Here is an 18,295-nt window from a genome sequence, read left to right as displayed (position 1 = left end):
CAAAGGACAGTTTATACACTGTACATGGACATTAAGTGGCTCAGATTTCTGCTAGAAAAGAGGTGCTTCTTTCTCCTTCCAGGGTTGAAGGACAGCCAAGGACATGGAAAGTATATGCATAGATCACCTGCATATGCATTATTTTACAATGGCCTCACCTAAGGTTTCAGTACAGCACAACAGTGCACAGAGACTCAGCAGCAGGGATGGGGGGGGGGAATAGCATGAGTCACTTCTATATTTTCTGCTTGTTGGCAGTTCCATTGCTACGTTTTGTGTGCCCTAGAAAGGCAGACTGGACTTCCTAGAGATGTGCCCAGGAGAGAGGACGACTCAGGATGTTTCAGTTCGCCTCCATGTCAAGGTTGTTTTGGTCCTACTGCTGTGACCACTTCACAATTATTGTATGTTGTGACATTTTATGCTCACCCTGTAGAGGCTGGCTTTTTTTTTTTTTTTTAAGTCAACTTCCAAGTGATTATCTAGTTCTGGACTGGGTTTTATGAGCTTTTTTCCTCCTTCCTTTTTTGTTGTTACAACCACTAATGTATAGAGCTTTTTTCCCCCCTCAACAAAAGAAAACCATATTTGAGGACAACAAGTGACCAGACAGAATATCGATCCTTGGAATGTAACCACTTCCAGTAGCAAGAGAAAAGGATTACAGCACATCATAAGTGGCTCACTGTAAGTACTGAATACAGTGTTTTAGTTTACTGAAAATACAATCTTAGCTCAGCGTACGTCTGGGGGCCTGGGCTTTTTCTGTGACTTTTAAGGAAAGGGGGTTGTTTTCTCTTTTGCCAGACTATGTGATTTGTGTGATTCCTAATCATGCTTCTCTCCTCATGGTCTTTTATTTTTCTTACTTAAATATCTTTGGGTGTGATGGTGGATATTAATTATTATTCCGCTGTAAGAGTTTCCTTTAAAGGAGATTCCCTTTGATTTTGAGGTCAACCTAGGTACACTCAATGAGAACTTTTATATACTGAGCCTTAATGCTCACTTTTCATTGTAGCTTAGTATGGGGAAGTTATTAACACTAAACCGGAGACCTCAGTGTCTTAATGCTAAGTAACTGATTTAGAAGACATATGCTATTTCTTCAAGGCACATAAGCACACTGTGAACGCTTCTGTCTTCCTGTAATAAAATTCCTCCTCCTTTGAAATTCCAAGTGGAAAAAGGAAAGGGCAGAGTTCATTTGAACATTTCAAATTCTTTTAAAAAAAGTTTCCAAAATAGGACGGCTGCACCCAAAATAATGTCACCTTAGTACATAAGTAGGCACTGAAATAAATGATGGACAGGAAGGTATTATTTTTCCATTATTAAGATGCAGGTTTTAAGCACCTTCAAAGGCCATGGTGATCAATTTACACTTCTTATGCATTTTCGAGGAATGGCACAGTTGAGAGAAGTGAGCACATACCATAATGCCTGTAAGTGTTGCAATGGGTAATGAGAAAGCTAGGAGATCCTTTATGCACTTTACAGAACATCACATTTGTTTAAATGAACCTATACAGAAAGTGAACATAACAATATATCAGTGGATCAGATTAGGGAACCTTTAAAATGAGTAAGTAGTGTAAAATACTGCATCTCCCATTAACAGATTGCATGGTTGCACCACCTAGTGGCCTACAGAAATGTTGCAATTTTACATCACATGCTACATATTGATTGCCCTGTACTTCACTTAGCAACTGAAGGTCGGAATGAAGGCAGGCAGCGAGCATCAGTGAAGGTAATCAGGCATTGCTGTATTTTGCCCTTAGCTGATAGATGAAAGTTAGCAGCATATAAAAGTACAGCTTGATTTAGCCTAACCACTACCTCACCTCTTTAAATTGTGCAAGAGTAAAATTCACCAGCAGCATTTCAATGAATATGTTTCAATTTGGTTTCAACTAAGACACTCCCCCCAATACAAAATGACACACAAACACAAAGATGAAACAGATCTAAGTAATTAATTTTTATCAGTCCTCAAAAGCTACTTTTCGTGGTTTATTTGCCCATTTTACTCAATATTACTTTACTTTGCTGGTTTAAAAACCTACTCAACATTTAAAATAAAATAAAAAGGAACAAAAACAAAGCTATTTCTGAATGAAAGGAGACCCTTGCTTTTTTTAAACAAATGGTGATATACAGACAACGCTCAAATCATCTGGAAAATCCTACATGAATGTTCTAATGTTTCAAATTAAAGTAGCTGAAAGCTACAGGCTTGGAAGGGTCTGGTAAATATGTTGATACCCAAAAAAGTATTAGTCCCCAACACATCACAATCAACTTTAGGGGGAAATTCTTACCAGTTTTCTCTGTCACACCATCGGTGTTGCATTTCTTAAATGTAAAATGGGAGAGCCTGGTTTTCTCTAAAAGTTCAGCAGGAAATATGAAACTGTGGTAATCAGAAGGGACTTTGGCCCAAGTTAGATTTTGCCCATTGCTTTTTGTTTAGTATGGTGGGGCTTAAGAAAACACTTAATGGATCACTAGGCAGAGGAACAAAAATCCTTTTGTGAATTCTGAATTTCTGGAAACACGGTCCATTTGTAAAGCTTACAACTCTAGGGGAAGCTCAACTACTCCATTCTCACATTTCAAATAAATCAACGGTCTCACCGTCATCATAGGATGTGCTATTTCTCCAGCCCAAAATTACCAGCTTTGGGGACAACGTACACTCATACTCAACCGAAATAATTCATGTGTTATGTTAAATTAACTACAAAAATTCTTCTCATCCACATGCCTGCATGTTAGATAGGGTTACAGCAGAATCAAGCATTGTATTGTACTGAAAAACTAAAAGCAACAACCTGTAACAGTAACCAAAGCAGAAGCAATTTTCTTATTGTTACACAATATAAATTGGTAACTTAATATTAAAATTATACTTCCTATATAAATAAAAATAAAAAAGTCAGGCAAAAGTAAATTGGCACAGTCATTATGGTATTGCTTTCCAGTTTAAACACTGCAACCGGCACCCACAGATTACAAACACCAAAAGGGGGAAACGGTCACCACTGATTGGAGTGGAACTTCTGAATTAGAAAACCCTGCAGTGCTGCCGCCTCAAAAATAGCAAAGAAAGATTTGAATTTTGTCAAGGAGTGGGTGGTTGTGCAGCTGACTAAGAGGATTGTTACAGAGCTGCTATTTAAAAACAAAAACAAGTATATAAAAGCAGAAAACTCTGGAGTGTGTTACTGGTCTGTAACCCTTTCTAGAGACAGTATCTTTCAGGATTGCCCAGTTTTTACCTTTAGTTTTACAAAAGGCCAAAAAAACCCAACCCCCGCTCCATTTTTAAACCCAGGTTTTGTTTCTCTTCACCCTCCCCTGCAAGCACCTCTTTCTACACACACCTTTCTGTCTCAGGGGTTCTAATAGCGAGGGGGGTTGGAAGCTGGAATGTAGTGGAAATACAGTCGAGAGATTTTCTGGTTGTATGTTACAACACGCAGAGATTTGCTCCCAGACCTAAGAAAAGAGGGGTGCTAAACAATAGTAACTTCCTCTAAGAATCCTTACAATAGCATGCAAAATGCTGATATACTCACAAAATCAAAATCATTTATATTTTTCTTTTGAATTTCCAACTTCACAGTACAACGACATCTATTTTGCAGCAGTCAATTATGTTGACTGCTAAATAGTTTCCCCTGTTTTTTTTATTTTTATTTTATTTTTTTCTCCCTCTTGTTTGGAAGATTCCTCTTATTTTTCTGAGTGGAGAGTTCGGAGACCTTCAGAAAATTTGGCATAACAAGATTTGTTTTTTCTCTTTAGTATTTCCCTCTGCCCCAAATGGTGCTTACGATTCAACTACGCAGATTATTTTTAAATTTGCTTTTCTCCCCTTCCCCCTTATTCTAATTCTTTCTCTTGTCTTCAGGCTGCCCTTTCCTTCGAGCCAGGGTGTTGATGGGTGGTTGCAACTAAAGTGGATACTGCATAGTGGGGTGGGTAGTACAGGCTAAGGGAGACTCTGATGCAGCTGAAATCTCTCCCCAGATGCTTGGCACATCTGTTTCATGACCTGAATAGCCTCCTCTGGCCTGGAGACCATGCAGTTAGCTTATGCTTACAATTCCCCAGGCAAATACTGCTCCCACTTACACCCGTGTAGCTCTGCTGACGTCAGTGTGGTTGCACAGGTGTCAGTGGAGTGGGTATTAGGTCCCACCTTTCGTACTGCTATGTGTAGCTTTATAGAATTTTCTGCACTGCTCTTAATTCAGACAGAATTTCTGAAGAATACAAAATGCCACCTGTTAGCAGACTGTCCACACAGTACATTCTGACATATCTTAGCAAAGTATTTGTAGCTATCAGAAAAAGACTCTTGTAGAAGCAACATACAAAGCCTCAAAAAATTCAAGTATCAAAAATGTCATTTTGATAAAAGTTTGGATTAAGCAGCCAGTGAGAAAGACAGCTGTTGATTTTTTGTCCCCAGACACTTGAAGATATTTCAGTACATGTTTGTAGTGCTTTATTTTAGCACAGGTAATAACATCTGTTTGTGTGGAGAGCTAGGAGTTTCGACCATTCAGTTTCCATTCAATTCCAAAGGTCTCAAAGAATTTAGCAACCATTTTTGGACAACACTGCCTCTGCTTTAAAAACAACTAAGTGAGCTTGTTTGTTCCAGATAATGGAATTAAAGTGCTCAGCCTAGTTCTCCCTGCTTTTATTTCATGTACTGTACTTGTTTGTTATATAATGCAAGTGGGTCTGGCTCCTTTAACACCAAAAGAAAATGTCAGAAGTGCATCAAAGAGGCAAGAAAAGGATACCCCCTTTCCTAGAGTTTGTACAAACATTTACAAGGGAAGGGGTAGGAGAGAGACAAAAAAACAACAGGTCCAGTTGTACACAAAACTTCTAGTTTATTTTTTAAAAACCCTGTTCAAATCAAGACTTGAATTTCTCAGTGGAGGAATCAAAGATCCCCTTGCTGAATGATACTATTCTGTGTGGCCCAGGACAGTATTTTAAAACAGCAGTTATTAAAGACACACTTGTGATAATGCCTTTAATTCCCTTCTAACCCCAGAAGGGCATCCTGACAGGTGTTCGTGTAGAAAGCTTGAAGCTTCTTGATGATAAATTTCATCCATAAAAATGAGGAATACCAACTCACCTTCCCAAGAGCAACAACCGCACTCTGTGTTGCATTTGTTAAAGTGTCTGTTGCTCCTTCTACTGGAGCCTTTCAGCACAGCTCCATGTCCAGTCCAATTCTTCCCTATTCTACGGATCAAAACTAGAGGGAGTTTCTCCTTTCTCTTCAGCTTAGCTCTGTTTGACAAACAGCAGAAGCACTGAAGGCTATGCTTCCTTATGACAGGAGCAGGCCAGTAATGTCCGAAGAAGAAACAGTCCTCCTGTTCTCAGAGTGGCAGATTCACACCAAGAACAGTTCTACAAGCCCCCTTGTTGTGACCAGACTCCTACACCTCTGTGGAAAAGAGGATGCTTTGCCTTTTGCTGTCTGGGGTGGGGATAGTCTCCAACTGCAGGAAGTAAAGAAGAACTTGAACCTGGAAGGAGGAAGGGAGATGAAATCGTAAATCAGCCCTATATTGCAGTGCACAGTGTGATCATGAATATTTCATAGAATGATAGAATATCAGGGTTGGAAGGGACCTCAGGAGGTCATCCAGTCCAACCCCCTGCTCAAAGCAGGACCAATCCCCAATTAAATCATCCCAGCCAGGGCTTTGTCAAGCCTGACCTTAAAAATATCTAAGGAAGGAGATTCCACCACTTCCCTAGGTAACGCATTCCAGTGTTTCACCACCCTCCTAGTGAAAAAGTTTTTCCTAATATCCAACCTAAACCTCCCCCACTGCAACTTGAGACCATTACTCCTTGTTCTGTCATCAGCTACCACTGAGAACAGTCTAGATCCAATTTAGTCAACTTAAATGTTTCAATGGCTCTCTGTTCATCCTACATGTTAAACTGAGGTACAGTGAAGTTGTCAGTATTCCAGATCAGCCCAGTTTTGAAATCTTTCTGATTACTAACTCATCTTTACCAAAGCCAGAGAATCCAACAGTCTAACCTGCTTAACTAGCATGCATATTGGAAATACCTGCCAAAAGGCATTGTAGCATCAGTGGACAATGACTTCTGGAACCAGCAAAAAGTCTCTTTGAATGTTGGTACACATGAAGTGTGTGGAAGAGAAAGAAGCATTGTGAAAAACAACAATTACAGCTGGGTGAATAACTGATTTTTTGGTTTGGTGGCAGTTTTGAAAAATTGAAAATAAAATCTGAGTTGGGTCGAACCAAATCAAATATTTTGGAATTTCTGGTGAATCAAAAAAGTCCATTTTCGACCTGTTCCAGAGCAGGGATATTCAAACCTGGGTCTCCCACATCCCAGGGGAGTGTCCTAACCACCAGGCTAAAGGTTATGAAGAGTTGCCACAGCACCTCCTCCCCCTTCTTGTTTTCTTTCTCTGGCCATTTTATGAATGGGTGAAAATATCTGTCTGAAATTTGCAAACAGTTTCAGGTCAGTTCAAACAGCATTTTTCATCAGATAAACTATTTACCTGAAAAATGTCATCCAGTTGTACCACTAATCTGTTAGCCCCAGAACCAGGTACTAAGGCACTGAGAGATGTGTGTTACAGGAATTCTTGTCACCGAAGTACATACAGAGCTGTGATGTACAGTTGATGTGGGTGCACCAAAATGTTAGTGCTAGCAACCGAGGTGGTACAGATATAGGCTGAACTGTCTGAGCAAACACTGCCAGACTTGGTTTAAAGATGGTGTTGAGCCTCACATGGTTGAAAGTTGCTCTGTAGATTAACCCTATGGCTTGTTAGCAGGGTCGTTTGTAGCACTGATTTTGCTAGCATGCTTTTTTAAAAATAACCCTCGTTCACACTGAACATGCTGTTCTAGTTAAACTGTGCTGGAAAACCGGAAGAAGAACTTTGTATAGCTCAAAAGCTTGTCTCTCACTAACAGAAGTTGGTCCAATAGAAGATATTACCTCACCCACCTTAGAGAACAACTGTTAAGGACGGTTCTGCCAAAGCCTCTTGGAATGACTGCAGGTAGCCCGGTTATGGACAAAGAGGCTAAGATATTGTCTCTATCAGATTAATTAAAATATTTAGCTTTTTACCTGGGACATGACTTCTAGTGACCAGCTATCAGTCATTGTTATAGGCTGGGTTGGGTTAGCAGGAATCTTACTGTCCTTCTCTGAGGGTCTGAGCAGCGTTGGTCCAAAGACAGTTGCCAGGTTGTGCAGGGACATCTTGTTGATGCTTTCTCTCTCGGCAACCCTAACAGGAAAAAACAACGGAGAAAGAGGATGTTTCTACATTCTGTGGCTCAAAGAAACATTCCTATTAAGCAGCTTTATTTTTACCTACTTTTAAGAGGTTTTACATACAGACATTCAATAAGCAACTATACTACTTATGTGTCTCATTCATAGATTCTAAGAACAGAAGGGACAATTGTGATCATCTAGTCTAACCTCCTGCGTACCACAGGCCATTAGACTTCCTCAGATTTTTATTATTTGTATTATAATAGCACTTTGAATTCCCAACTGAGATTGGGGCCTTATTGGATTAGATGCTGTACAATCACGGGGGCTCGTCGGAGTGCACTAACGATCTGCCTGGATCCAGCTGCCATGCTCTAGAAGTTCTATAGTGTGCTTTAATCTAACCCCATTTCAAAGTGTGCAGCAGCAGGGTCCACACAGATACTTAGTGCACGGCACATTAGTGCGGGGCAGATTTACACCCCAGCAGGGTTCTAACCCAGATCTCCTGGGTCCTAGACCAGAGCCTTGACCACAAGGCCATCCTTCATCTCTACGTTCCCTGGCATGAACACAAAGCAAATACATGAATATTAAAAAACTAAATTTCTTACATGAAAACACTGTGCATGTAATAAACAAGCTCATTTCATGAATACTAAGGTGCTCTGAGCACTGAACCATAATCTTGTAGTAATTACAAACACACAAAAGCTCCATATACTAAAGTCCCGCTGAAAAAATGGCAAACAAATAAGACCAAAAAAGGCCTTTAAGCAAGGAGGAGGATAAAGGGGAAGAAACATCTAACTACGGGGTGACAGTAATAAGCACCTTTGAAAATGGAAGGTTTATAGATGTTAAACAGTTGGGAGGACTGATACAGCTAGGAAGGGAGAGGGAATTCCATATAGCAGGCCCCACGCAGCAAGGAACAATCTCTTGCCAACACAAGATGTATTGTTGCAATTCCTAAAAGACGGGTGGTGTTAAAGTGCAAATACCTGGTAAGACAAGGCTCCAGAAAGAGCCCTTGAACATAGTCAAGACTTTTAAGATTTATCCCATTTACTGTGTTTGGTTACTTCGTTCACACACAAGTGTGATTTTATGGAGATATGATATGTGTCCTTCAGGGTGTGTGTGTGTGTTGCAGATCACATTTTCACTGTAAAGATCTTGCTCATCCCTTCCTTGGGAACAATTCATAATGGCTTCAGTAACAGTGAGCATGGAACACAGGACTTAGCACTTTACCAGGCCTATTTTACCTGCATTACTCAATACAGAGAAAAGGAAAATGAAATCAGCGAAGGTGCTCTTTGAGTGACACAGCACATCTCCAAGAAAGGGGCACCTCTCTCCACGGCACTTGGAATGGATTTACACATGAAATGCACCTGTCTGAAGGGTCTGTATGTTACCTTTTTAAATGGTCCAGAAGGAAAAGGAATGTCACGAGGTTGGGTTCTGGAAGCGAGAGCAGTAAGTTCAGCATGCAGCTTTCCTTTGCAACAGGGTCTGAGAGTGCTATGGGAGGAGAGAAGAAAAATACAGGAAGGGAATGAGAGCTTTACTGACGGTGTAAGAAATGTGAAAATATAGGTGATGCTCAATGTGCTCCAATTTCATTATAGAGACAAGAGGCTCAGAATTCAATCCAGGCATAGCCTCACTCCCCGTCTGAATTCAGTTCTCCCCTGTTAGACAGGTGATGGAGAATCCTCTCCTCTGTGCAGGAGACCACAAGTGCAGACTCAGAACACTTTGGCCTTGTCTACACTACCAGGGTAAGTTGACCTAAGTTACGCTACTCCAGCTATGTGAATAACGTAGCTGGAGTCGACGTAGCTTAGCTCAAGTTACTGTGTTGTCTACACCACGCTGTGTTGATGGGAGATGCTCTCCCATCAACTTACCTTACTCTTCTCGTTCCAGTGGAGTACAGGAGTCGACCAGAGAGCACTCTGCGGTCGATTTAGCGGGTCTTCACTAGACCCGCTAAATTGACCCCAGCTGCATTGATCACAGCAGCATTGATCGCTGGTAAGTGTAGACATGGCCTAAGATACCTCCCTTCTGGGTCAACACAGGAGATTACAGCCCATCTCAAACCAGATTTATCTCCTTCTGGAGAATGAATAGGAGAGATACCATTTCAGGGCCTAGACAAATAGGATTTCTCTTCTCTTAATAGGTAGGCAATGTCCATCCTAGAACTTGAATTTTTCCATTCTTGCAGGTAAGTGAAACCACTGCCCACACTAAAACCTGCACAGTAAGGCAGGATTTGAATTCTCTTCTGAGCAACTCATGAGCCAAAGAAATAGCCTCTGCCTCCCTTCTCCACAGTCTGTCACAGGACTTCCTTCTAATATTCTAAATATTATTCTTCATATTGAGTAAAGCCTTTTCTCAGGCCTCAGCCTCCTAGAGAAAAGCATCATAACACTTAGCACATGGTAGATATCAATGATTTCTTCTGTTACACACCAATGCCCTCAGCAAAGTTGGGGTACAGTTCATCTGTGAAGAGGGGTTCAGGCAGTTCTCTGAAGTATAATTTTAATGTCCCTGCAATAGCATTAACATCCATCTCACTCATCATCACGGACACATCTTTGTTGTCTGTAAGAGAAAACAGGGAGACATACAGGTACTGAAGCTGGTAGTCCTTCAAAGTCATTCCTTATTCTTGTTCTCTTTTTCGGTTCCCTCTGTTTATCCTTTATCTATCTTCTCCCCCTACCCAAATAGCTGACGCTCATCACCTGTAGTCACTTTGCTCAGGTTGGTTTCTGAGTTCTCCATTTATATTATCCCAGTGCTGCTTAATAGATCAGAGTAGCTATAATGTGACCACTTTGCAGCTAGACCCCCAGGACAGCCAGGATGACATCTAGCTTTACATCTGCTGGGGACGGGAGGAGGGCGCAAGAAAAGAAACTTAGCTTTACCTAGAATTACTTCTGCTGTACCAGTGTCGTGGGCTGGATCCAACACCCAGTGAAGTCAATGTCTTCAATGAGATCCAGATCAAGTCCCATATGAGGCTGAGTCAGTGTCAATTAAATGCTTTTCAGCTTCCTAATAATATATTGTATAGTAACTAATAACAGCCACATCCCCATCGGGAACACTGGTACAATCAGAAGCACCCTCAGTATCTCCCAATTAAGCAGAGTTCAAGAGACAAAAATCAAGCAATTTAGGTCAGAAATGTGAATTTTGTTAAAAACACCTCCTCTCACCAAAGACAGCCTCATATGAAATGTGTTAGCACTTACACAAAAAATCGCATTTTTAAAAATGTAAATCATCCCCCCGCCCCCATGGTGCTGGAAACCCAGAATGTAGGTGAGGACATTCTTTAAAGTGTAGCAACAACATGGGACCCCTTTTGCATCCAAGGGACTCAAAGTGCTTTACAGAGCTTGGCAAGTACTATTATCATCCCATTTTACAGATGGGCACGCTGAAGAACAGACAAAGCTTTGCTTGCCTGAGGTCACACAAAGCACTAATGGGAAGCATTGGGAAGAGAACCCAGGAGACCAGACTCTCAGTCACATTCCAATAACCAGAATTTTCTGCTTCTCTATCAAATCCTTCAAAAAAAATTTCTCAAATTATTTTGATGTTGCCAGTGCTCCTTTAAACAAGAGTCTCAAACAAGCGCAGGGACTTCCTGTTAATCCAGAATTCTCATTGACATTGTGGAAAATAAGACTGCCGGTTGCTCCCATTTCCCCTGAGGAAAGTGTCTGCCATTTACCATGGCAAGGCACGCAAAATTGCCATGTCAGGGCTGCTGGGAAGAATAATAAGCATTTCTCAATAAACGGGTTCATTCCACTGAATACCTCAGGTTAACATCTACAACATCCGATGAAGTGAGCTGTAGCTCATGAAAGCTTATGCTCAAATAAATTGGTTAGTCTCTAAGGTGCCACAAGTACTCCTTTTCTTTTTGCGAATACAGACTAACACGGCTGCTACTCTGAAATCTACAACTGGAGGACAATAATAAAACACACAGCCGGGGTAAGAGGATACTCCTTTGCACCAGGGTCTCCGCCTCTTCATGCTTCCTGGGCTACATGAGATTAAAATAGCACAGTAATCTGAAAGGAGATCATCACTCAGGAGATCATAACGCAAAGGAAAACCTCAGGAGCAAATACTTACTGACATCAAAGGCAGCTTTTAAAGCTTGGATATCAGTTGCAACCCCAGAGACACGGTAGATGCCCACCTCCTCCATCCCACGTCGCTCTATCTCCTCCACGCACTGGCGCACAATGTAAGGCACCTTTGATCTCTCTCTCCTTGAGAAAAAACAGGAAGAAGAGTTCAGTATGACATAGGCAGAGAAAACATGGTTACCAGAGTTACATTAGGCACTGGATAAGATGAGACTGCTTGAGTGAAAGGAGCTCTAGGCCAAGATTTTCAAAAAGGACTGAGTGAGCACTCATCCTATGAAAATCTGCCCCTTTAAAAATGTCTCAAATTGGACACTCAAAAATGGAGACACCCAAAATCACTAATCACTTAAGTGTTTAGGAGGTGCAGACTAACACAGCAATAAGGATGAAAAAGACAGTTACGTTTTCCGTAACTGGTGTTCTTCGAGATGCATTGCTCATGTCCATTCCGTATTAGGTTTATGTGCTTGCCACATGCACCGGTGCTGGAAGTTTTTGCCTCAGCAATATCCGTAGGGGACCGGCTCTGGCGACCCCTAGAGTGGCGCCTGCATGGCATAGTATAAGGGGCACCGGTGGCTCCCCCCAACCTCAGTTCCTTTTTGCTGGAAACTCCGACCGTGGGGAAGGAGGGCAGATCATGGAATGGACATGAGCAACACATCTCGAAGAACACCAGTTACGAAAAAGGTAACTCTCTTTTCCTTCTTCGAGAGACTTGCCGCATGGAGACAGAGGAAGCCCTGGTGCAGGAAGCAGCATCTGATGTTGCCTGGAGGGCTGCCCTGGCCACAGTAGTACCCTCATCAAGGATCGCTCGGAACTCCTTCTTGGAAATCTCGGGGAGCAACCCTTCGAACTTGGCCACAGCTTGCCACATATTGAAGTCATATCGGCCAAGGAGGGCTTGGTGGTTGGCTACTCTCAGCTGAAGGCTGGAAGACTAATAAACTTTATGTCCGAAAAGATCCAGCCTCCTCGAGTCTTTATTTTTGGAGGTGGCCCTGGGTTGTCCCTGCCTCTCCCTGTGGTAAACTACTTCAACCACAAGGGAATTGGGGGCTGGGTGGGAGTATAGGTACTCATGCCCTTTGGTGGGCACAAAGTACTTAAGTTCGACCCTTTTAGAGATAGGGGCCAGGGAAGAGGAGGTCTGCCACAGGGCATTAGTGATTTTGGAGCCCGCCCCCATGAAGGGGTAGGGCCACCCTGGCGGGAGCCGAGAACATCAAACAGAGAGTCTGAGGGCTCTTCCAATTCCTCTGCCTGAAGACCCAGGTTAGAAGTGAACCTCTTCAAAAGTTCCTGGTGCACTTTGGTGTCATCCTGAGTAACTGGATGAAGGGGCCCCATGATAGCCTCGTCCAGCGACGACAAGGATAATGCCCGTGCCGCGGGAACGTCCACATCCATTGGTGGTACATCAGCTTGCTCCCCTGGGTAGTCCTGGACCTGCAGGGTCTTACCCCCGTGAAGTCTTGAGCACCGTAGGGGGACGGGATACCGAGGCCGCTGGCCTCTCCGAGGCTCCCGACACCAATCGGGTAGCCTGGGAAGGCTGGGTGAACCCCCAGGGGTTCTGGCCACTGCGGTTGGGGCTGGTTTTGGTGCTGATAATGTAGTCGGCACTGCCGGTACCAGGGCTTGTCCCGCAGTCAGGGAATCTTGCTCCAAGCCAGAGCTACCAGCGGCGCAATCGGTACCAGGCGACCAGGATCGGGCTGAGTGGTGGCTCTTGTCCGAGCCATGCTAGTTGCTGCGTCCCGAAGCCAACCTGTCCAAGCGAGATTGTCTTGGTCGGGCTCTCTGAGACCAACTGTGTTCGGTGGATCTGCGTCGGATACCCAGTGATCTACGCCTCCACTACTTGACCAGTACCGAGACATCGAACAGGACTGGGAGCTACTATGGGCCGATTGCCAGGAAGATCGTCCTGAGTAGGGAACCTACTGCTTGGAAGTGGGTGATGATGGCCCAGCAATCGGCGGTCTCTGGTGTCCCCTACGGATATTTCTGAGGGAAAAACTTCCAGCACTGGTGGCATGTGGCGAGCACACACACCTAATATGCAATGAACACGAGCAAGCATTTGAAGAAGAACCTTGCTCCATGTTAGAGGGTTTACTTGACCAAATCAGCAAATAGCTTCACAAAAATACTGACATTGTACCAGCATTTTTCTATAGCCCAACACTGTTAGAGAGGAAGAATATTCATTTAGGAAGTTCTGTGAAAAACCCTCCATTTTGAGAAGTCTGGGCTGTTATAAAAATGGCAGAAGATACTGGTTATTATGAGCAAATTATTCCAGTCTCAAGGGTTTAGAGTTGAGAACAGTCAGAGCTGGTGTCCTCTATAGTGCGACTACACTCAAATGGTGACACTCACATCTGTGCTCTGGGCCAGCAAAAGGCCCATGCACTTTACAAGTCTAAATTTAGCCATATTGTGTAGCCCCTGAGCTGGTCCTTTTCACAGGGGGTGTATTCCTAGTTTAGGAAAATTTAGCAGCTAATTCCCCCGGAGAGCTTATCTGTTTTCAGCAATAGCAAGACTCGTATACATCACACAATAGCTGGATTCTCATAGTCATATGAAAACTGTCCATAGAAAGCTCGTTTGTTTGTTTTTCCTGAGTAGCTGATTTAATGTCTGTTTTTGTAGAGAGGTTATGAACTGTCTCATCTCTGCACATTCAGTCCCATGATGCATCTCCTCCATGGGAGAAGTTTCGTCTTATAGAGAAGTAAGTTTGGTAAGCTTGCAATGCTAGCAGGTGATTAGAGGATTCCTATGCAGCCCTTGGACAAATAGCAGTCATACTGCTCTCAAATTAATAGTAATTCCGTGGGGAGGAAGTACCAGGTCTCCTAAATTACCTAACACAAACAAACAGGTTTCTTCTGGCAAACGATTCATGACAAAAGATCAGGGGTTAAAATAATATAAATGGCTCCAAAGAGCATGAACATTTCCAAGTATGGAAAGGAAATACTGCAGTTCAGTAGCTTTGGAAATTTGTGACCAAGTCAGCCAACTACAGAGGAAAAGGGCCAGGGTGTTTCCGGAACACGGCAGAGTGAGAGATGTTGAAAGTAAACATACTGGATTTCCAAGCAAGGGTGTGTGTGTGTGTTGAGGTCTTCTGGAGGTTTTTTTCCATACACGGGATGAAGCTGGGAGAATGTGAAACAGCTCCTGCCTGCAGAAATTGCCATGTGTTAGCCACACAAGGGCAAGAAAGTATCTGCATACCTCCATTCACTGAGGGCTTAAGTAGGTGCAGCCCCATTGGCCTACTGTGTTTAAAATAAAACAACAGAGAAAAGCGTGACCTGACAACTCACTTGGTGACAACTGCAATCTTGACTCCAAAGACCCCAGTCTGTTTACGAGATGGCATTCTTTTCAGACTGAACTCCCGGCTGGTAAATTTCACTGACAGCTTCACTTCAACCTGCAAGGATGACTTTAGTTGTTACTTTTCAAGCAATAAATGTTTTATTCAGTTTTCCAAAATGTTATGACAAAGAAGAGAGAGAATAAATCTGACACACAAGGTCAGGCAAAGAAGCAGTGCCAGCAGTTTGTACTCTACTTACTCCATTCATTGAGATGACTGTGCGTTGCCAATCTTTATCCTGTAACACCTGCGGATCCAGCTGAAAAACATGGAAGTTGCCTGTGAGTTGAGAATTGGTTTCAGAGACTAAATCACCCAGTTTGAAAAAATCTATGCAAGTCTGCATGGCAATGCCTTCACCACTTACTCCCATTTCCACAGGGGAATCAGAAAAGCCCTGAGTTTCAGATGTCGGGTAACTCATACAGAGTTCTGCACTCTAACCAAGGCTGGGTATGGATCACACGTGTGTATATGGAAACCCCAGCGTCAAATGTGCAATATCCACTTAACAAGAGAAACCTCAAGAGAGCTAAAACGCTCTTCTAAAGCCAATAATCTCACCTTTGATAGAAAAGGAGGCTTCCTTCACTGCCATAACATAGGAGCCATATTTAATAGACAGCAGAGGATCATCCCACCCCAGCGAATCGGGAGTCAGGAAGGGAGAGAGTAAATTTTCTAAAAGGAAAGGGCTAAGATCTGAAACACAGCTAGGGCTTGTTTCTCTCTGAAAACACAGGTAAGCAAGCTGCAGGTCCCAAACCCAAACACAGGTCCTAAGCCCAAATGCTGGCACCAGTTTGGTACATGATAATACACTTCAAAGAGTATTTTAACATTTATTTCCAAAGGTCATGAATAACAAGATTAAGAACAGGAATTAGGGAATATTATATATATACGATTCCCAATTCCTTCCTGTTCCTAATAGAGAGAGTGAGTGTGTGTGTCTGTCTCATTTTATTTTAGCTTTGGAAGCCTTTTCTGTGGGTGCAGTTTCACAGGTCCAGGATACATAACGTTTAAATACTGAGTTATTTACAGCCTTTTACATCCTCTCCATCCAACTGAGCATCAGAATTTTTCTAGCTCTTTTGTTCAACTCCTGCTAGTGAAACAGCTACCAAGGACACTGAATAGACATTTATAAACATCTGCTCCAACAATCAGAAATTGCTGATTAGTAACTTATTACATCTTCAATAATAATCATCTTGCCTCTGTCACTTAGACTCTTTCTATCTGATCCATCAAGGTTCTCACAACACACCCATCACCACAGTTGCTGAGTACCTTATACGTGTATTAAAGTGAACACAAGTACTCTGTATCGGGTGCTCTCCTTCCCCCATGCTGTAGGGTGTTCTTATTTAATTAATTTATTTATTTAGAAGTCTCTGGTTTTGGGGGTTACTAAGCTCATCCACCTTACAGTCAGTCAGAATGTCTTCAGCTCTGCACTCTGCTGTCTCCCCCTCTGTACCAGCCCACGGAGCTTTCTGGGAGTGGAGAGAGAAGTCTGCTCCCCTGTCCAAACAGACGATGCAGTCTACATGCAGAGGACATGTGGCAGAGATTGTACTGCCTGAAACACCTTCCCTCTAAGAGCTACCCCCAGGTGCTATGGCTCCCACACTGCCTCAAATACAAGCCAGAGGCCAAACGCTACAATCTGGCCGAGAGGGGAATTTGGATCACAATTTCCCAGAGACAGGCAGGGCTGGAATACTCAGCCCCAGGATGAAGTGAGGAGCGGGGCTTGAGGGAGTGCTTCACCAGCATCTCTGTCAAGCTTCCCTAGCACTGGAGCTTTGGGTCGGTTTCCAAAAAGGAGCTACATCCAGTTCTCCTAGGCTCCAAAGACATGATGACCCGATGCTCGGTCTGACAGTCAGAGAATGGAGGAGGAATATGGGGTGATCCAGGAGGACTTATACATGCCATCCAAAGAAAGAAATTAAGCACACAAAACGCTCAGAAAGAAATTACTACTTTTTTTAAATCCTGCTCTGATTTGGGAATGAAGCAAGAGAAGAGTTGAATGGGAAAACAGCCCAGAGATCACAGGAGAAGGTAGATATAGTGTCTTACTGTGGCCTGCCCTATTCTTTTTCACTTCAGCTCCAACACAAAGGGAGAAAATGCACCTGAAACTGAAAGAAAGAGAGACCCCTGCTGTTGCAAGAATCCACTGATCAAAACCATGCTCTGAAATGAAATCCTGGGTCTCCATTGCTAACCTAGCTTGATTTCTTTCAACAGGAAAGTTACAAGGCTGGGAAATAGCTTGTCAAGTTCTATAGGAACATCCCCCAGCAAGGTCGGTGATATCTGTGAAACACTCACCTCCAAAGAGCCACAGCTGGCTCAGACTGAACATACAGAAAAGGAACAACAGTTTGAACATGGAGCTATACCAGCAATTAGAACCTGACCAAATGAATCTGTGATTCCCGACATGGCTTTGCAATACCAAAGTCTATTCCCTGAAAAATGCAAGGCAAGGGGTGGGTGAGCGCACTAATCTTTCACCTTTAGACGCACAGGTTCAAATACACCTTCATGCACAAATGAAAAGGAATTCAGTAACTAACACTAATCTCATACCTCATCAACCCTGTCCTCCCCCCCGTATAACAGCACTGGCATCTCACTGCACAGCGGAGGACGAATGCTAGACGAGCAGGGGTAATGCAACCCACAGTATCCTTGACTCTACCGAGTATGTTCAGTCTCTCCCTTTCCGAAGCCTAATCCCCACTTCCAGCTCTCAACACACAGGGCAAAATGTTGCTGTCAGTTACACACATGAAACCCCAGAAAGAAAAGCTTCTCCTTCTCCTATGTTTTAGAGACCCCAGATAAGAGGAGGAGGAGAGAGAGTCAAGCCCACCTTTTCTCTGCGTACTTTGTTTCGGACATGAGTCCACAATGTGGTGTTGCCGGCATGTGTGTGTTTCCCGGTCGAATCTGCCCGGCTCCGATAGGTGCAGCTCTGGTAGAAATATCTGAAGATCCCTTGCATAGTGTAGTTGGTAACCAGCAGTTCCCACATCGTGGCTGCACTGTGTCTGAAGTTAACAAGGCCAGTTGTGCCAAGTCACTGTTACTTCAGCAACCCCAGACTCTACACTTAGCCAGGAGGTTTTTGAGGAGACTTCTTCCTGAAGGCCCGCCTCCTCCTGTCAGGCTGGCCAAGTCACTGCCAGGCAGCCACAATCTACATTGTTCCCACCCACACCACAAGAGTTTCCAAGCTGGAAGAATTTTGCAGTCTGAGAGATTTTTTTCAACAAGCACATTCTCTTCCCAGGCTCAGGAGGAAACCAGTTCTGAAACGTTTGGTTTC

The 18,295-nt window shown here is 43.2% G+C and overlaps 1 protein-coding gene across 3 annotated transcripts in view; it reads right to left on the bottom strand.

The window, feature by feature from the left end:
• Positions 1–409: 409 nt before the first annotated feature.
• The window catches only part of BCR (BCR activator of RhoGEF and GTPase), a 129,459-nt gene continuing 111,573 nt past the window's right edge, over positions 410–18,295 (bottom strand). For all 3 annotated transcript variants that reach the window (XM_007063757.4, XM_043529371.1, XM_027826223.3), the window contains 7 exons: positions 15,143–15,202; positions 14,888–14,997; positions 11,521–11,660; positions 9,826–9,960; positions 8,757–8,862; positions 7,180–7,342; positions 410–5,570 (listed from right to left, as the gene is read on the bottom strand). In XM_007063757.4, coding sequence (XP_007063819.2) covers positions 5,481–5,570; positions 7,180–7,342; positions 8,757–8,862; positions 9,826–9,960; positions 11,521–11,660; positions 14,888–14,997; positions 15,143–15,202 — 804 coding nt within the window. In that variant the 3' untranslated portion in view covers positions 410–5,480. The remainder of the gene's footprint in view (positions 5,571–7,179; positions 7,343–8,756; positions 8,863–9,825; positions 9,961–11,520; positions 11,661–14,887; positions 14,998–15,142; positions 15,203–18,295) is intronic.

The sequence above is a fragment of the Chelonia mydas genome, chromosome 15 (genome assembly GCF_015237465.2).
Source record: "Chelonia mydas isolate rCheMyd1 chromosome 15, rCheMyd1.pri.v2, whole genome shotgun sequence".
Classification (NCBI taxonomy): domain Eukaryota; kingdom Metazoa; phylum Chordata; order Testudines; family Cheloniidae; genus Chelonia; species Chelonia mydas.
Note: the sequence above shows the minus strand (reverse complement) of the source record. Positions and strands in the feature narration are given on the sequence as shown.